The sequence below is a fragment of the Natrix helvetica genome (assembly GCF_964273705.1).
Source record: "Natrix helvetica genome assembly, chromosome: 3".
NCBI lineage: Eukaryota > Metazoa > Chordata > Lepidosauria > Squamata > Natricidae > Natrix > Natrix helvetica.
The window spans coordinates 114,332,405-114,351,731 of NC_138549.1; the positions used below are offsets into that span (position 1 = coordinate 114,332,405).

Below are 19,327 nucleotides of genomic sequence, written 5' to 3' on the forward strand. Positions count from 1 at the left end.
CACCTTCCTTTCACAAGCACCTAATCTCTCTCTCCTGTTATTTCCCTCTAATGTTTACACCTACTGAAAGGTTCTTTTGAAATTAAATGAATGCCATTCTATCTCCATTCTTACTTCTGATTTCTTAGCACTGAATGAGAGAGGGTGTGTGTGTTTCTTTCTGAGAAAACACTTTCTATCAAGGAACAAAGAAATGAGACGGGGCAGAGAACAAGCATTGATCCCCCCCCCACCTCTTCTGCCTATTAGAAGGCTTTTGTTTTGGTGCCTTCTCTCCCTCTGAGAGTCAAACGACCTGTGATTTTCAAAAGATTTTCCCTGCCATTTGAAGGATCGTGGGGCTTCCCTACGGGCACTGCCTTATTAATTGATAATTTGGCTAGGCAGGAAAAGAGAGGAGGAAGGAGGGGGGATAAAGCGCGATAAGAGTTAGATTTGATTGGAAAAAAAAATCCGATCCACACTGCCCCTGGTGTTGACGGTCCAGAAAACAGCTACAGTGGGAATTGTTGCTATTTTCAGCACCATAGCCGTGAGCAGCGACAGGGGGTATGGAAAAGAGCCCTAGCTTCTACTGGGTCGATACAGGCAACCCTACGTATTAGGGAAGAGATAACCCTGCCTCCTTGCAGAGCTCTAGCGATTTGGCTTCCTCTCAGGTTCCGGTGAGAGGCGAGCTCATTGCTGTGTTGCGCTCGTTTGCTGTTGTTGCGTGGATGCAGAGGCTGAGAGAGCGAGCAAATATGCTGCACGTGAATCTTCCTATCCATAGGAAAAGACATGGCATCCTCCCGGGAGGGGTGGGTGGAGACTTTGTGAAGCTGCGGATTCCATCCAACCTTCCGCCTGGACCAGCTGATGCTTCAGAAAATTGGTGTAGGCAGCGTCAAGGAGATGATCCACCTCCCAGAGAGCTCAACACCTCAGCGATGCTGCAGCTCAGCCCAAGTTTCTCACAGTTGTGATGCTCAGTTGAAGTCCGCAGATCCCAGGGTACTTTCTCTCTTTGGGGGATTCCTGTATCCAGATCTCCTGGTCCTTCTTCTCCTGTTTCTTCTGATGGTTCAATGTGGGGAAAAAAAATCCGTTTAAGGATACAGCTCTTCTACTGAAGTGTGGCTCAAGTGCAGGTAAATCAAGTCCTTTAAAAGGAAAACCCACTTTAGCGTTTGTGTACACGTGTGTGTGTGTGTGTGTGTGTGTGTGTGTAAAATCAAATTAATGCACTTCCAATTATTTGAGAGGTTGTCAGTAATTCCATTTATTTTTCAGAAAATTTTGCTTTATTAATGAATGGATTTCTATATGAGGGCAGAGGCAGGCATTTAATTCTCTGTAAAGTACCTGGTTTAATTGAGATGCAATAGAAGCCATCATTGTATTAAGGAAGAGGAGGAGGAGGAGGAAGAGGAGGAGGAGGAGGAGGAGGAGGAGGAGGAGGAGGAGGAGGGGAGGAGGAGGAGGAGGAGGAGGAGGAGGAGGAGGAGGAGGAGAGAAAATTAGCTGATTACCAATTCTCAGAAAATCTAGCACATTTCTTTAGACCTGATTTTTTCTTCTTCAGTGATCCCTATAAAATTATTGTTCACGGATTTAAATATGAGAATATATCTGCTCTCCATTTAGATTAAAATGGAGAAGTTTGTCCTAAGATCATGGGCAAGCATGACCACAGGCAGTTTCAGAACTACTTTTTGGACTCCCAGAAATCTTGAAAACTGCACTGTTAAATTTTGAGGACAAACTGTCAGGAGTTAGTGGTATGACTTCATGATATGGTACGTTTGTTGGAAGAAGTCATATATCCTCTTTTTTTAAAGCTTCAAATGTACATATCCCATTGCAAAACCCTGGACATTTATGCCCTTCCCACTTTGGTGATGACTTCACATGACTTCCATAAACATGGGATCTCTTGATCACCATTTTTTTTAAAAAATGGTAGACGGCTATGCATACCCTGCTTTATATATGTAACTTTTTAAATGTTTGTGTGCATTAATTCAGTATCTTTCTTCCAATCTTAAGAATGAATTTCTAGCTTGAACCTCCACTGGAGTAATTAGATCTATAACAGAAGATAGGAATATATATTACCACCATTTAGAAATGTGTTGGACTCTTTAAAAGTATAATATTGTTTACTCTTTAGCCAATGTCTATGTTTACTCCTGCAATTTCCCCAATTTTCATGCAATTGAACTGCTTTGGGTAAATATATATCAACAGCTTTCAGATGGAACATGAACTCATAGGACTTACTTATGAGTAAAGCTTTTCTATCAAATATGCTCTTCAAATTTTCTTTGATCTGAAGTCCCCCATTAATATACTGTACCAGATTTTATCTTGAGAAAATATTGGAACACTGGTTCTCTAGAAATGTCTGCTAATTGATGCATTCAATGAAATATGGTGCGCGAATACCTGGTCATAATCTCCACTCCACTAATCCTATAGTTCCCTTTGCCCAGAAATCATTCTGTAAAATGGGATATAGTTAAAGAATGGGATGTTCTTAGATGTTTTTAACATCAACTGTTGCTACTACCATCAGTACAATATATACCCATAGTAGATACACGAACGTCCACATTTCTATAAGCTTAAGGCTTTTAATAATCAACAAATTTTATATTTCACATTTCTTACTTCTTCACCACCCATCTCCCTCAGATTAATATGAGAACACTGTTTTATTTCAAAACAAAGTGAACCCAACAAAGAAAACCAGATGTTTCAGTCTTTGAGGTTTGCCTGAATCTTTCAGTAAGACAAAATGCTTTAATATAAATCCCGTAGAGTGTAACACTGTACATCTTTACCCAGAAGTAATACCTATTGAATATGATAAATCTTACATCTAGGAAAATAGGGGTGTTGACACTAGGAGTCACTTTTTTAACATGAATTAGCGCAGAATGAGTAGAGATTTGATGATTTTTTAAATACATTCGCACAATAAGTTTAATTTGGCAATATTCCCAATGCAGAGAAGCACTACCTATCTCCTTTGCTTTCTACTACATAGTTCTAATGCAGGGTGTACTTAGTTTTCCATCATAATATGCTCCACTGCAGATATATATATATATATATATATATATATATATATATATATATATATATATATATATATATATATATATATATATATATATATATATATATATATATATATATATATATATATACATACATACATACATACATACACACACACACACACACACACACACACACACACACATATATATATATATATATATATATATATATATATATATATATGTATATAAGTAAAGTATATATATTTGTGTATAATAGATAAGTATATACATTTATCAGCAGCATACAGCGGTGTCTCGTTTCCCATACTTTGGCATAAAAAAATACCCCCTCATGCCAAATTTATTGGTGCCAAGGTGCTTATTTGCTTACTATTATGTAAAACTAATTTAGTGTGTGGGAAAATATTGAAAATATTGATACACTGATAGATTCCACTCTATTAATAGCTACAAATAATACAATAGCACATTTTGTATAATGTAACCATGAAGATTTTTATACCGTAGATTATGCCTCAATGGGTTGAAAGTAAAAATTGTCAGACCTGGAAGCCATCTTTTACATTCAGCCTTCAGGCCTGTCACATTTTCTACTGTGGAAAAATGGGAGGAGGGATTATATAGAGCATGGGTAATATATAGTCAAAATAACATTTCTTTCTCAGAGAGTCAAGGACATCTTGCCCTGCTGTGATGGTGTGACTGGGAGGCATCCAGTTTTGGATTGTGCCTGATTGGATCATGTGATAGACATGTGGGTGCTGGGCAGGGACTTTAACTTTCATTTGTGTGGGGAAAACCTGGAAACTTTCAGATTTGGGATTTCCCAGATGTGTCAATATGACATCTCTAATATAATGGAACTTTGAGGAAACTCAAACCTCAGAGTCTTCTTTACTTGCGGTTATTACTTGGAATATTATAATTTAAGGTTAACAAAATATTTTATTACTACTTCTTGAATTTAATATGGTTGACTCAACCTTCCATCCTTCCAGGGTCGGTCAAATGAGGACCCAGATTGTTGAGGGCAATATGCTGACTCTGTAAACAGTTTAGAAAGTAAAGCCATAAAGCCCTGTGAAGCGGTATATAAGTCTAAGTGCTATTGCTAGCCACTTGAACATGGATCTCATTTGGATAGAATATATCCATTTAGATACATATTTCCTAATGATACCCTTCTATTTACCATATTCCAAACATGTACCCATCAGTAAAGCTGCTGTTCTGGATATATAGTACAGTAGACATAAGAAGATCATATTGTCTAAGGAGGAAGTAAATTACAGTCAAAAGCCAAATATTGGCTTTGGCTTAGACAGCTTATGTAGCTTGTAATAAACAGTTAATAATTAATAATAATAATTTTATTTGATTAGCCGCAACCCTCTCCCGAAGGACTCGGGGCGGCGTACAATCAAAACAGATAAAATACAGATAAAGACAAACATATATACATAAAGAACAAAGACATATACATGTGCATGGAGGAGGTAGACTCATAAGTGAAAGACAATTAAAAAACACAATTTAAAATCCCATTAAATAAAATTACTGAATTAAAAAACCCATCAGGAGCGTTATGAAGTTATGATTGAGCCAGGCCGGCTATTTGGAATAGGTGGGTCTTGAGCTTTATACGGAAGGAGCGGAGGTCAGTAGTGGTCCTAATATCCGGGGGGAGGTCATTCCACAGGGCTGGGCCCGCCACAGAGAAGGCTCTGCTCCTAGGCACCGCCCCATGGCACTGTCTGGTGGACGGCACCTGGAGAAGTCCCTCTCTGTGCGAGCGGATGGGTCGTAGGGATGTATGGGGCAGAATACGATCCCGCAGGTAACTAGTTCTAGAAAAGAGATTCTGGGCTATATTATGAATAATTTCTTTTTCAGAATATCTAATGAGCTACCTGTATTATTAAGTTTCAGTGTGTCAGATAAAGACTATTTCCAAATAAGTGTCTCTTTTTAACACTAATTGACATTAACTGAGGATTATATATGTGTACAGTACTCAGAAATAAGCTTCACTGAAAATTAAAGAAATGAGCAATTTTGGGGAAACAATTATATGTGAGGCATAGCTGGAGCCTGGAACCTATCCCACTTGAGGGGAAAAGATAGAACATTAACTTTGTAAAGGAAATGTGTTTCTTAATTATTTTATTTTGTGAATCATCCTCAGGGAGATCTAAAAGTGAAAGAAACAAAAACAAGCCCCCTGATTTAAAATCCCCACTTCAGTAGGAAGAAAAACGGCTTTAATTAAAATATTTGAGGACATCAAAACTCGAAGATCACCTGTCGGATAGAAAAATAATGATGTAATACATGAAAATTCCCACCCAAGTTGGTCCTGTGACCTCAGATAGCAAGAGTATCTTAAGGAGAGACTGTAAAGCTGGCCTTCCTACTCATGCTGCTTGAACTAAGTGAAGGCGACATATTTAACTGATCTTGGGCAGGTGAAGGATAGGTGGAATAAAATGTGTTGAGCTCATGGACAAGCTGACAGATTGTGTAAAGTGCCTCTAGGCTTCTTAGACTAACATCCTGTTTCCAAAGGCAGCAGGCCAGGCAATCTTTGGCTATTCTGCGTAGAAATTTAGCTTGAAAGCAACAACTTGTTTCTCTGACTTGAATTTTTTTGTATTCGGAGAGTGGTGTCTCTGTTCAGAGATTCTGTAATGGATAGCTCCCACCCTAACCACATGTTAGGGTCACCCAAATAACTCAGTAAATGCACACACTGTTATTACTGTAATAAACAATCACACAGATCTATTGGTCTTGCTAAGGTAGCATGTCATTTTAATTTATTAATTTATTTTAGTTTAAATTAGTCTATCCCATTTTCAGTTTTGAGTGCATTGCTATTGCTCTTACGTGGATGAAAAGGGATCAAGAGTTATTGCTGCCTGGCATATAAATCCAAGTGACAGCCTAATTCACACCCGTAAATGGAGAATTCCCTTCAAAAAATTCTAATTTTTTAACTGAGGTCACAGTAGAGGAATGCATAAATATTCTTTCTTCGGGGACACTTTGCCCAAAGAGAGGGTATCCTAAAGAGAAATAGGCAGATAGAAGTAAAGGCAACAAGTTCTGAAGCATTCCACAAACATAATTCACGCTAGCAGCCCGGCTGGCATTCTTTACTTCATATTAAAAAAGAAATCTGCCCTACCATTTTCACAGCAGTTTCCATTCTAAAGCAACGTCTTCACAATCAGTTGGCACTCTAGCAGAGCTTGAAGCTTGGCTGAGAACAATGCTTTAATGCCCAAACTATACACCAACAATGCCATCTCTGTTCTGCTCCTGTTTTACCTTTACCAGAAATTCTGGTAGGAAGTAGATTATAGCACTATTACAGCAGAGTTTCAGGCTCGATCTCCAGAAGGATGCGGCCTGATCCTAAGGGGCCAAAAATGTCTGCATGAAAGGGCTGCAAACAGCTCGTACCTTTTCACAAGCTTGAAGCATGTGTAATAAGAGAAACTGTATCCTCAAGATACAATGGCAAAAAAATAATAATTATTGGTTAACCTTCTGTATGCTGAGGCATATGCAGAAATGCAACATTAAAAACCATTATTTAAGTCAGGGGAAATCTCACTAAAGTGGAAGATCGCAGTCTGATGAATTGCATCCTCAATCATTCTGTTATGCGGACATTCAGAACTGGGTGCAGTTTCCTATAAGATAAATACTACCATTAGACTTTGTTCTTCTAACTGTTTAACAGTGTGGAATTTAAAATCAGATTTTAATTTAGTCGCTTGGTGGAAGATAGGGTAGATAATGCGAAAGGTACAACCCACCTTGATATGAGCATCTTTTAAAAGTAAGAAAGGAAAGGAGGCTATGCTTGATAAATAGAGCTGTAAGAGGCTATCCTACTGTCCCAGATACCTCTTAAGAGTTTCTTTGAATATAAGAATTCTTAATTCTTCCATTTGATTTATTTAGCAGGGGTAGGAGGTTTGCTATTTATCTGAACATCAGAATAGCAATACCAATAGCACTTATACACTGCTTTACAGTGCTTTACAGCTCCCTCTAAGTGGTTTACAGAGTTAGCATATTTCCCCCAACAATTTGGGTCTTCATTTTACCCACCTTGGAAGGATGGAAGGCTGAGTCAAACTTGAGCCTGGTGAGATTTGAACTGCCAAATTGAAGGCAGCCGGCAGGCAATAGAAATCACCTGCAATACTGCACTCTAACCATTGCGCCACCACTGCTCATACTAGAAGGAGTTTAGTAGCACCTTTTCAGCTTAACAAATTTAAGATCTTGTGAGTTACAGTTCTCTTTAAGGCAAATTCAGGTTACACGTGAGACAATTTATTTTCTACATCACCATTCTACTTCAGTTAAGTCACTCCAAGCATCCAATAAAGTGAGCTGCAGCTCACAAAAACTGATACCTTTCAAAAAAAGTTGTTAGTTTGGAAAGATGCTACCAGGCTCAGTTTATTTGGGGTGTGTGTGTGTGTGACTGTAGCCTAACACAACCTTCTGTCTACAATTGCTACTAACTTAATTGCAACAGAGTCCAATTAACAATAGGAAACGTGGGGTGAGGATGGATTCCAATGAAATAAGACAAAATTGAGTTAAAAGCCATAGTACATGGAAATAATGGATGAGTTATTCTACAGCAGTGGAAGTTTGAGAACCCAAATGTTTGCAAGTACAGCATGCAAACCTTTAGTCTTATACCTCCCCCTGCTGGGCTATCCTAATCTGTTTGCTGAAGTCTTTCTGACTAAAGGGCTCAAAATGTCTTTACAGTAAATGGACTGCTGTGGGACATAAGGGATGCTGGAATGAATGGTCTTTCTTCTGATGCACCTGACTAGGCCTCTTGGGCTTTTCCCACTGGTGTTTCATTATGGAGCAAACACATATGGCAACATCTTTTTGTTCCTGCTATGCCCATATGATGCAACATTCATCTCACCCCCAGCCCATGAGTGAGACAGGTTTAAAGCATCCTTAATTAAACCAGTGTTAAGGGAATGAGATACTACTGTGTCAAGCACTCCTTAGAACAGAGGTTTGCAGTTCAATATTTGACTCCTTCCCTTGGAAGAGCCACGACATGATCCTGTCACAATTTTTTTTTGCTCTATTCTACCTTCCTGAGTTCCGCTCTTATTGAATGTGACAGAAAAGGGGGACTGGTTTTAACTGGGGATACTTGTAAGCATGCTAGTTAAAAGTTATTTGTGTTTTGAAAACAAACTAACCTAACTCTAAACTAGAGCACTGTGGATCTCTTAAGACATTGTTTTTCCTCATCTGGTATATTTTCTGTCAAGCACAACACAAAAAGGAATCCAGCTTCATCCAAATTTGAACTTGCATATGTGGTGGCATGTAGGTGGAGTCATTGCTGAACTGCCTAGAATTGCTTCCACTCATGATGAGGAAGGAGATGCAAGACATCCATATCGCTCTCATTGACTGTTAGAAATACTGCTTAGCTTTCCTGAGCAGCCTTTAACATCAAGCATAGCATTTTACCTTTAAGTCTAGAAACATATTCTGACTGTGGATAATTGGATTTTAGGTTTAATACTACAGGTATGCCACTCAGGTGCAACTGGTTTCAATAACATGCTTCACCTTGTGGAGGAACAAAGTTGCTTATATTGCCCAGTTGGCACATGCAGAAGTTATTATTACAAAGTGAAGTTATTGTAGAAGTAGACTGACATTTGATTTTCTGGCAGAGTATAAAGGAACACTTCCCTTGACAAACCTCAAAGCAATGCAGGTAGTCCTGGACTTACAAACACAATTGAGACCAAAATTTAGGTTGCTAAGTGAGAAATTTGTTAAGGGAGTTTTGCCACCTTTTCTGACTTTTCTTGCCGTATTTGTTAAGGGAATCACTGCAGTTGTTACCTTAGGACAGGGGTGTCCAAACTTGGGAACTTTAAGACTTGTGGACTTCAACTCCCAGAATTGGGAGTTGAAGTCCACAAGTCTTAAAGTTCCCAAGTTTGGACACCCCTGCCTTAGGAATATGGCTGTTAATTGAAGCTAGCTTCGCCATTGACTTTGCTTGTCAGAAGGTCACAAAAGAAGATCACATGACCACAGGACTCTGCAACTGTCATAAATACGAACCAGTTGTCAAGCATCCAAATGTAAATCACATGACCATGGGGATGACACAATGGTCATAAGTGTGAAAAATGGTCCTAAGTCACTTTTTTCAGAGCTCTTGTAACTTCGAACAGTTACTAAACTAATTGTTGTAAGTCAAGGGCTATCTGTACACTCTTTTAAAGATCCACACAACCATACCTAAAATTAATCCCTGTATTTCATTTTTACAGAAAGGGATTCAGAACTTTCCAACTTCTCCTTGCTTGATAAATCCCAATTCATTGACTCAATGAACCTTTTACTAGAGGATTGCTCAATTAGGAACACTCTCCCCCATGTCCTCCAAACCTTGAGTGACTCTGTCCAGCGCCCAAACATCTCTGTTTCTAACCATGAAGATGTCAATCATATGCCATATCATCAAAATGTGAATTGGGTCTATTTGTACTTACAGCATGTTGAGGAATTGCATGGCAATGCTGAAGGGGCAGAATTTGCATCATGCCATCACAATGCATGTTTTGTCCCTTGTTCTTTCTTGCCTCCATGGTTGGCTACATGAAAGTCCTTCTACCAAAGGCCAAGTGACAAGAGAGATAATTATAAAACACTTGGGAAGTCATTGTGCTAATTTTGATATTCATAAGAAGAGCCATGGTGGTGCAGTAGTTAGAGTGCAGTACTGCAGGATACTTTTGCTGCCTGCCGGCTGCCTGCAATTTGGCACTTCAAATCTCACTACCAAGCTCAAGGTTGACTCAGCCTTCCATCCTTCCGAGGTGGGTAAAATGAGGACCCAGATTGTTGGGAGCAATATGCTGACTCTGTAAACTGCTTAGAGAGGTCTGCAAAGCACTGTGAAGCGGTATGTAAGTCTAAGTGCTATTGCTATTAAATTGCATTTAGTTTTTTTGTTCTGCTTTTACTTGCTGGAATAGGCCCATAATATTTTGCTCAACAGGCAAGAGAGATTTCTACACTGAAAGGACAGTTTTCTCTGCCTTAAGAATTAACACCTATCTTTGGAATTGTTTCTTTGAATATCTGAATACTCAAAATACCTGCTCTGACACTGGTTGTGCTTCAGCCACTGTTGCAAGATGGGAAGTTATGCAAATCATATAAACAAACAACTGTGCATGTATATATTTAGAAGCTCATCCTTGCAACACTAGCCATGAAAATGTTCCACATTTTCCTATTCTAAGAGTGGGCAGAGAGACCTCGACTTATGTCATTAATGATTTGGGAATAAAACTTTATGGGATAAGTTTTGAGTCTTTTATTTGGAGAATCCCATCTCTCCAAAACTCTTGGGCATGTTGTAACATTCATAGTAACTGTGAATGTCAAAAGAGAATGACGACAAAAGGAGAACAGATGGTATATGTATAGTGCCTTTGATGCAGAAAATAAAATCTAGATAAACTAGTGATTGTGGAATTTTCTTACATAGTTTCTGTAAAAAGTGATGCAAGTATGCTAATTAATTAAATTACAAATACTTAAAATGCCTAATAGAAATGATAACTTACTAAATATATTGCATGTACTATAATACCGAAGCAGAATCTATTTTCCAGATTGAAACAATTGACAGAGAAATAAAAGCTTTGCTATGGCTTCACATCAATCAATAACACTTGCTCATTCAGGATATTAATACAGAGACATGATTTGGCTCTGATTGTAGTGACACTTGTGGAAAGTAGGATGAAGTAATAGACAGGTTGGGGCCTTATTATTTACTGCCAAATTTTGTCCAGCCAGTTGCAATCATATATTGTCACATATCGCACTATATTATGCTTCTCATCATTTGTTCTGTGCATGTCACCTATGGAACATTTTAGGAGTTTTCTTTCTTTTTCAGAACAATTTTCCTAACCTTGTTTCCTTTAGATGTGTTATGATTGCAGTTCTCAAGAATTTCATGTGTTTGGACTTGCAACTGTAATACTTCTAGAAGGCACTAACTGATTGTGGGCCATCAGGTCAGTGTCTTCGAGCGGGGATGTCAAACTTGATTTCATTGAGGGCTGCATCAGGGTTGTATTTGATCTTGTGGGCTTGGATGGGCCTGGCCAGCTTGACATCACTCTTGTCAGGGTGGAAAAGGTGCCTAGTGGTGGCCTGAGTGCTCTAGCCAGCAAAAACGGGATCCTGAGCTCCATTTTCAGCTGTGACGGCCTCCTGCAGCCCTCTGCCAGTGAAAACGGCTCTGGTTTCACTGGCAGAGGACTGCAAGAGGTCATTGCAGCCTAAAATGGAGTCTTGGAGGCTGCGCATGGCCCTCCTGAGCTCCATATTCACTGGCAGAGGCACCATGGGCCGATCCTTTGTTGTTTCCAGGGTGACCCCACAGGCCAGATCTAAACATCCCTCCAGCCCCCAGGCTTGAGTTTGACATCCCTGTCTTAGAGGTCACATAGACAGATGTTTTTTCATAATGATCTGTCCTTAATTTGATTCTTCTGGTCTTCTAATAGTGCACCCATCACAACTATGTGAATTCCTTCATGTTGCTATTGTCTGTTCTCTCCTTCTTTTTCCTTCCATCTTTCTCAGCATTAGAGCTTTCTCCAGAGACCTAGATCTTTGTATCATTTGTATCTCAAGTGAAACTTTGGATAAATTTGCTTGATTGTTTTCTTGGCTACCTAAAAGTCACTACAATAGAAAAATATTAAATATTACTACCATTCTGAGTTCAATGTTCTTTTCCCCCAAATCCTTTGAAATTTTAAAGAAACATCTTAATCTGATAAAACCCACTCACAGGAAATTCCAGTAAGGGGCAGATTTTGTCCCAACATCTCAAGATTAAATGCTCTTTTAACCATAAAAACAACTTTAAGAGGCATAAATGTTTGTTTGAGTGGACAACGCAACTACAATTTAAGCCAATTCAAGATAATGTCCTTGTATCTCCTACCTCCTATGCATGATTGCAGCAGCTCTCTTCTCTCCAGACTGTCAGTACTTAAATAATTATTTTAGCTTTGCAATTATTCTAAAGTTCAGGAAACTCGTTAGAGGATTTTTCCATGCTTCCAGTTCTAAAGCATAAACAAGCCATCTTCTCCATTCAAACCATGGCTTGAGGCTATTCTAACTTCTGGGCAGGATTTAATATTTGGAATGCAGAAGCAGCAAGTTCTTACCCAAGTAATTTGAATTTAACTTAATTTAAGTGAGAATGAAGGGCAAAACTGCAAATAAAGTAAGTAAGAGCAAAAATAACTAAGATAGGTGCTGGGGTGGGATATGAAAAATTGTCAAGAATATCCATGGTACTACTTATTTAAAAAAATGTTGACTTACTCTAAATAAGTAGCCTTAGTTGCTTTAGCTCCAAGCTCTGACATAACAATGGGCTTCTCTCAAGTCCACCAAGGTAAATGGAATATCCTTGAGCATAGTCCCAAAAATGCTTTTTCAAGAGGCAGCTGGACTTTCCGTTTTTCCTTTGAAGGTGTTTCGCTTCTCATCCAAGAAGTGACTGGCTGGTGGGGAATGGAAGGTTGTATACTCCTAGTGGACAGCTGGTCATTTGCATTCTTTTAGTGAGTCCTTAAAGCTACCTGGAGCTTTATCTGTGTTGTCAGCAGTGATGTGCGGTGAGGTTTATGGCTGGTGAGGCACTGACGTCATCACAATATTTTTATTAAAATGCCTTTGTAATGCAGGGGTTTTTAATAAAAGGATCTGTGCCGTTTTGTCCCATCCTTGCGCATTTCGAAGGGGTGGCGGGCAAAAGCGTATCGCCGAGGACCATATGCAGTGACCACCAGTGGCCAACAACAACAAAAAAGAGATTGGGGGGGAGCAAGGAGCTGAGGAGTTCCTTGTTGTGTTTTCCACAAGGGAGGACAGTCCCTCCGAGGGGGGAGAGAGAGAGAGAGAGATGATGATGATGATGATGATGATGATGATGATGATGATGATGATGATGATGAAGATGAAGATGATGATGACAATTAAGTATCAAAAACCTTTTGAGTTTGACAATATAATACGTTATCCAAAATGATAAAGAATCTTATTTTCAGATGCATTTTTTTGCCATCTGTTATTTTCTTTTTTAAAAAATCAGACTTGCTTCCAATTTGTGCCTTCTGGCAAACTGCAGTTTTCTTGGCAAGAGATCTAGCTTGCCATTGCTTTCGTCATACGTCTGAGAAAGTTAGTTTCTTTCTTTCTTTCTTTCTTTCTTTCTTTCTTTCTTTCTTTCTTTCTTTCTTTCTTTCTTTCTTTCTTTTCTCTTCCTTTCTTTCCCCATGATTTGTTTCCCTCTCTTTTCTCTCTCTCTCATTCTCTACCTTCAGCTCTCTTTCATTTCTCTCTCCCTCTTCCCCTTCTCTCTCTAATTTGTTTCCCTCTCTTTTCCCTCTCTCCCATTCTCTCCTTCCAGCTGTCTTTTATTTCTCTCTATCTCTCTCTCTTTCTCTCTCCCCTTTTCTCTTTCATCTCTTTCTTGCGCGTGCAAGCAAAATAGCCCAAGATCACGGTGGCGGGGACAGCAACTCCTTCCGCTGTGCTGCAGAGAAGAGCCACGCTGTGCAGGAGACTCCTTAGGACTAGACTCAGGTCAGCGCGAGCCGCGGTCCCATTCCCCTCCTTCCTGAGCCAACACGAAGGGGACCGCGGTTCACGCTGACCTGAGTCTAGCGCTGAGGAGTCTCCTGCACAGCGTGGCTCTTCTCTACAGTGCAGTGAAAGGAGTTGCTGTCCCCGCCACCGTGATCCTGGGGTATTTTGCTTGCATGCGCAAGAAAGGGATGAAAGAGAAAATGGAAAATGAGAGAAAGATAGAGAGAAATGAAAGAGAGCTGGAAGGAGAGAATGGGAGAGAGGGAAAAGAGAGGGGAACAAATTAGAGAGAGAAGGGGGAGAGGGAGAGAGAAATGAAACGGAGCTGAAGGGAGAGAATGAGAGGGAGAGAAAAGAGAGGGAAACAAATCAGCGCTAAAAGCCACCCCCGTCGTCCTTCCCTTCCTCTCCACAACCTTTCCCCCCGAAACTTTTTCCCAAATAATACCAGCAGCCATTTCATCTCCACCAAAGTAGATACATACATACAAGCATGCGCGCCGCACACACACACACACATTCACACCAAACAATAAAATAAAATAAAATAAAAAATGGCAGAAATGGAGAAAGGAGTGAGACCTCCAGAAAATAAAAGAAGCAGGAAGCTGGCTCATCCTTTAAAAAGGGGAATCAATGAAGAGATGAAGGTACATCTCTGCGCTCCCCCTTTATTGTCACTGTATCGCAAGTGAGAAGGGAAGAAAAAGGGAAGAGTTGAGTCACAGGAAGAATGAGCACATTCTACTATGAGGCAGGAGAACTGCATGCCTCACCTACCTCTGGATTTTTTAGGCTTTTAATCCTCGCTTAACTCTGCTCGAGCGATCATAAAACGCCTAAAAAGTCAGACTAAATGAGGCATGCAGTTCTCCTGCCTCATAGTAGAGGGCGCTTTTTTAGAGGCTTTTCTAAAACAGTTAGGCAGTCATTCACGGTGAGGCAGCAGCTAGCTAGCCTCACCTCAGCACCTGCCTTTTCCCTTTTACATTTTTTTTCTTTTCATGATGAGATTGGTGATGCTGTGCCTCCCCTGCCTCCCCTGATTGCATGTCACTGGTTGTCAGGGTCACCTGAGTAGTGCACATGGGTGTGGAGCCTCCTTGGAACTGGTTGTAGACTGGAGATAGATGATGTTGCATCCCTCTCCCTCTGTTGAAAGAGGGTGTTCAATTTTGACATACTGTAGATTTCCTCTTTGATCCCTCTTTCAAACCAGCGGTCTCCTCTGTCCAAAATGTGGACTTTGCTGTCTTCAAAAGAGTGGTCATTGTCTTTTACATGCCGATGGACTGCTGAATCTTGTCCTGATGAGTTTGTTCTCCTCTGTTGTGTCATGCGTTTATGTTTTGTTTTCTTTTGTTTCCCCAATGCACAGATCTGCACGTGGCTCATGGCAATATGTACTGCACATTGCTCAGTTTGTGTGTGTGTGTTTTATCCTTGGGTGGACAAGCTTCTGCCTTAGTGTATTCTTGGGTTTGAAGTATGCATATATGTTGTGTTGGCTGAAGATGTTCCTGAGAACATACATGCCAAATCAGCTGCTAGTTTGCTTCGAGGTCAAATTCAAGGTGCTGGTTATGACCTTTAAAGCACTAAATTGCATGGTACCAGATGAAATTATTTATGGGACTCTCTCTCCTCAATCCTACCCCATTGGCGAGTTGCAGGTTTCATCAGCCAAAAATCTTCTGTTAATGGAATCCAGAAAGTGGGTCTTTTTTTGCTGTGATCCCCATCCTCTGGAACATCATTCCCCCAAGATGAGGTTATCACCAGCCTTCCTGGCCTTCTGCAAGGCCATCAAATCCTGGATATACTACCAGGATTGGGATTCCAAGGAAGTGGGGCACCTGTTAAATAGTTATCCTGTGTATAGCTAGACTGCATACACCTGTCTTTTTGTTACCATATTCTTTTAAATGTGGTGTTTAACTGTTTTTAATAAATTTTAATGTTGGAAAGATTTTTATGTTTAAATTGTATACCCTGCCCAGAGTAACATGAGAGTAAGATAAACAACCAAATAAATGTAATAAATAAATGAATGGATGCAAGAAAAGTTTTAGAATAATGAAATAAGAGAGGTATACATATTAATCAAGAGCTACTAATGTGATTTTACATCATTCAAAGGGCCAATGAATTATATCATTGTTGCTTAACATTGAAACTTTTGTCCCTATGCAGAGATGATGTGACTACTCATCACACCCTTTGAAGCCAAGTTAGATAGAGAGATGGTAGGCAATATATCTGGAGGATGTAGAAAGCTACCATAGTTACATAGCCAGAATATTGATTGAACCGCTAATAAAGCCAAGGTTTAGCAAGACTGTGAAAGGCTTCAGGCCTTTGAATTGTTGAAGTGTTGTACACGGTCTTTTGGCTGGCTCCCAGATTAGCATCATCCATTTCAATCCATCACGGTTCTTTAATGAAGTGTTTGTGGCTATATTTGATGGCAGAGATCAGAGGGGGGGAAAAGGGGGAAGGAATGGTATAAATCAATTGAGTTAGCACATCAATTGAATTTAGTAGTTAGGATGAGACAGGTGCTGAGCACAGAACTCCTGTAGCTTTACAAAGATTCATTGCCAGCAGCAGAGGACAGAATAACCATTCTTTCAAATGTGACTGCTCAACCAAGGCTATTTAGATGGACCAAGATTTCAAGCCAGGGCTGGCTCACCCCATAGGCATGACACACAACAGTTCCTTTAGCCTGGAAGGTGCAAGTAATTCCAACTCAGATGTCTCCTTATCTGTCTTTTAATCTCTGGGGGTAGTTTCGGACAAGTAGAAGCTGCCATGTTATCAATTCCACATTAATTCCATATTCAGATTTTACATCTCTAGTAAATGCACAGATATGCTTCTCTGAAGACCCAGCTGTCATGCAAATACACACTTGCAGAGATGAATAAGTGAACTAGAATATTTTACTCCATGTGAATCTTCGTAAGTAGCATGAATGATGTGTGTTTACTTATTTGCCTTTCTTGCTTTTTATTTATTTTTTGACAGAAATTCAAAAGAGCGGCCGTCTTGTTGGTCCCATGAATATTCTGCAGTAAAGTCCAGGGGCATTTTTGAGACACTTGCCAACATGTTCATGGACAAGAACAGTACTCCTTTATCCAAGAAACCAAAGAAGAAGAAAACCAGGCCTCAAGGTTTGCCTTCTCCAGCTCTTTGCTGTGCCTGCGGACTTTGCATCATGCTAGCAGGTATTAACATCACTCTCGTGGGAGCATTTGCTTTTGGGACCTTCCTGCCTGTCAATAACCCTCCCATCATCATTGGTCCCATCCTTCTGGTGGTGGCATTCACTTTCTTTGGAGCTTGTTGCATTTGCAGCCGAAGGCCCCCTGCTCATACCACAAGGAAATTCAAACCAGGAGCCAATATTGGACTCATCAAGCCTGGGAGCACAGCCTTTGAAATCGAAACAAGCGAACACACTGTCCAGGACACAACAGCTGTGCAGTTGAGCCCAACCAACTCTCCCATGTCTTCCAAAAGGTCGACTCCAATCCATGAGAATTCTAAGACCTGTACACTTTTTACAATGGACAACAATGGTCCGGTTGCAAAATATACAGCAGGGGGAGAATCGATACATCTGAATTTGCCCAGAGACGTTGCCATGTCATAAACCAAACTGGAGAATATTTATGAGTATGTGGGTAGAAGGCACTTCAACACAACCAGATGGTTAGATGAGTTTCCAACACAGCAAAGCATCTGGAAACCAATTTAGATTTGGCCAGTACATGCATTAGAATATATTGAGAAATTTAAGGGAAAGGCATAATAAGGTGGCAATTAGCAATCAATACACAGCTGTGATGGGAAGTGCCAGACACTGGTGGAGAAAGTCTGGATTTTCAGCAGTGACATTAAAATGAAAGATGGAATACATAAATCAATAGCTTGCAGCTACTGAAAACCACATATCCTGTGGATTTAATTCATTATATTAATGGGCTGGTGAATAATAATGTGATGATGAGGATTTGGTGATGCAGATGCAGAGCAGAGCAGAGCAGTGGAAAATTACAGGTTCTTTCATGAATGTTGGAAGGAACAGTGGATTGTACAGAATATTGATTACAAACGAAAGAGAATTAATATTCTGATTTAAGTGGTCACTTTGCTTCTCTTGAGGCTATTTGATATACTACTTTAATGGGATCAAAATGAATTTTCCTCTTGATTTTATCACATTCTTATTGCATTGGGTAGATGAAAAAGCTTATTTAAATTAATGTACATCAGATGGCATATTATCTTTTCTCTGTCCTCTGCTTTTCGGCATCAGTTGTTACACATGAAGCTGGCAGCTGAGTCAGACACGTTGGGTTGTATATGAACACCAGATATATACTGTATCATGGAAAATAAATATATATATATATGAGAAAATGTGAGAATAGAGAAAATGCACCATGTAACAGGGCAAATGGTGTAAATCAATGTAAAACGATTTACGTTTTCTATAGTATTGGAGATCTATAGGATTGTCTTATCCTAAATTGGTCCTTTAAGATGTACACTATGGAGGCATGCAGAGATGTATATATTACATGCATTTTGAGAAGGGACCACAAGGTCCATAATAGAAACTTGGCCAGCTTTGCATCTTAGGAGATCTTTCTAATGGGGAAACAGTAACAGTTTTCTTATGCAACAAATTGTGTGCTCTTATGCAATGTTTGTCAGTGAAAAGAATCTCTGTGTTGTTCTTTCTAACCACTTTGGACCAATTTACTTCTCAGTGACTTTAATGAGGATGGTGCTTGTTTGCAAATAAAGCAGACTTTATGTTTGGATAACTACTGTGAGTGGTGTCTGCAGGCTATGGTTAAAAAAGAAGAAGACGTCAAGTTGGCAAATGCAAGAAACATAAAAAAAAAAAACAGGCAGAGATTTGATTACCTGTTGCAACCACCATCTTGGCTGTTTTGACTATACCCTGTAGATGCCCCTCATTTTAGGGGTCAATACAGGCTGGAAAGCTCTAAAGGTGCAGGAAGAACATGGCAAGCATTGCTAATCCAATCCAAGGCCTTTGTTCAACTTCAGTTTGACTCACTGTTTACTTCTAGATATTGTTTGTCTCCTATGTATCATATTTAAGTGGGCGGCTTGTCTGCTTTTGATTTCCTTGGCAGCAGTTCAGTGATTATTTACGTGTTTAGTTGAGAAATGTAAGCTCCAGTTGGAATGTCCAAGAACTCTTTGTCATCTATATGCTCTCCTGCCCCCTCTTTTCTGCATCTCATCTTTCATAAAACATTGCTGAACTATATTGATTCTTCCTTTTTATAATTCTGGCAGAGATTAAATTTTTGGGGGGATTCGTCTTGTTTTCTGCTTCAATGTTAGCAATATCTAAAAAAAATGCATATGGAAGGGAACCAAAAGGACTTGATGGCACCTTGCTGTCTTTTAAACTATATGGGATGAATTCAAAACAGAAGTCATAAATTAACAAAAATTAAACATAAACATAAGTTATGCAGGAAATG

At 39.6% G+C, this 19,327-nt stretch overlaps 1 protein-coding gene across 1 annotated transcript; it reads left to right on the plus strand.

The window, feature by feature from the left end:
* Window positions 1–1,035: 1,035 nt before the first annotated feature.
* Window positions 1,036–19,097, plus strand: TMEM275 (transmembrane protein 275). Its single transcript, XM_081948929.1, has 2 exons — window positions 1,036–1,130; window positions 16,821–19,097. Exon 2 carries the CDS (start codon window positions 16,903–16,905, stop codon window positions 17,449–17,451), a length of 549 nt encoding a protein of 182 aa, XP_081805055.1. The 5' UTR covers window positions 1,036–1,130; window positions 16,821–16,902; the 3' UTR covers window positions 17,452–19,097.
* The last annotated feature ends 230 nt before the right edge of the window (window positions 19,098–19,327 follow it).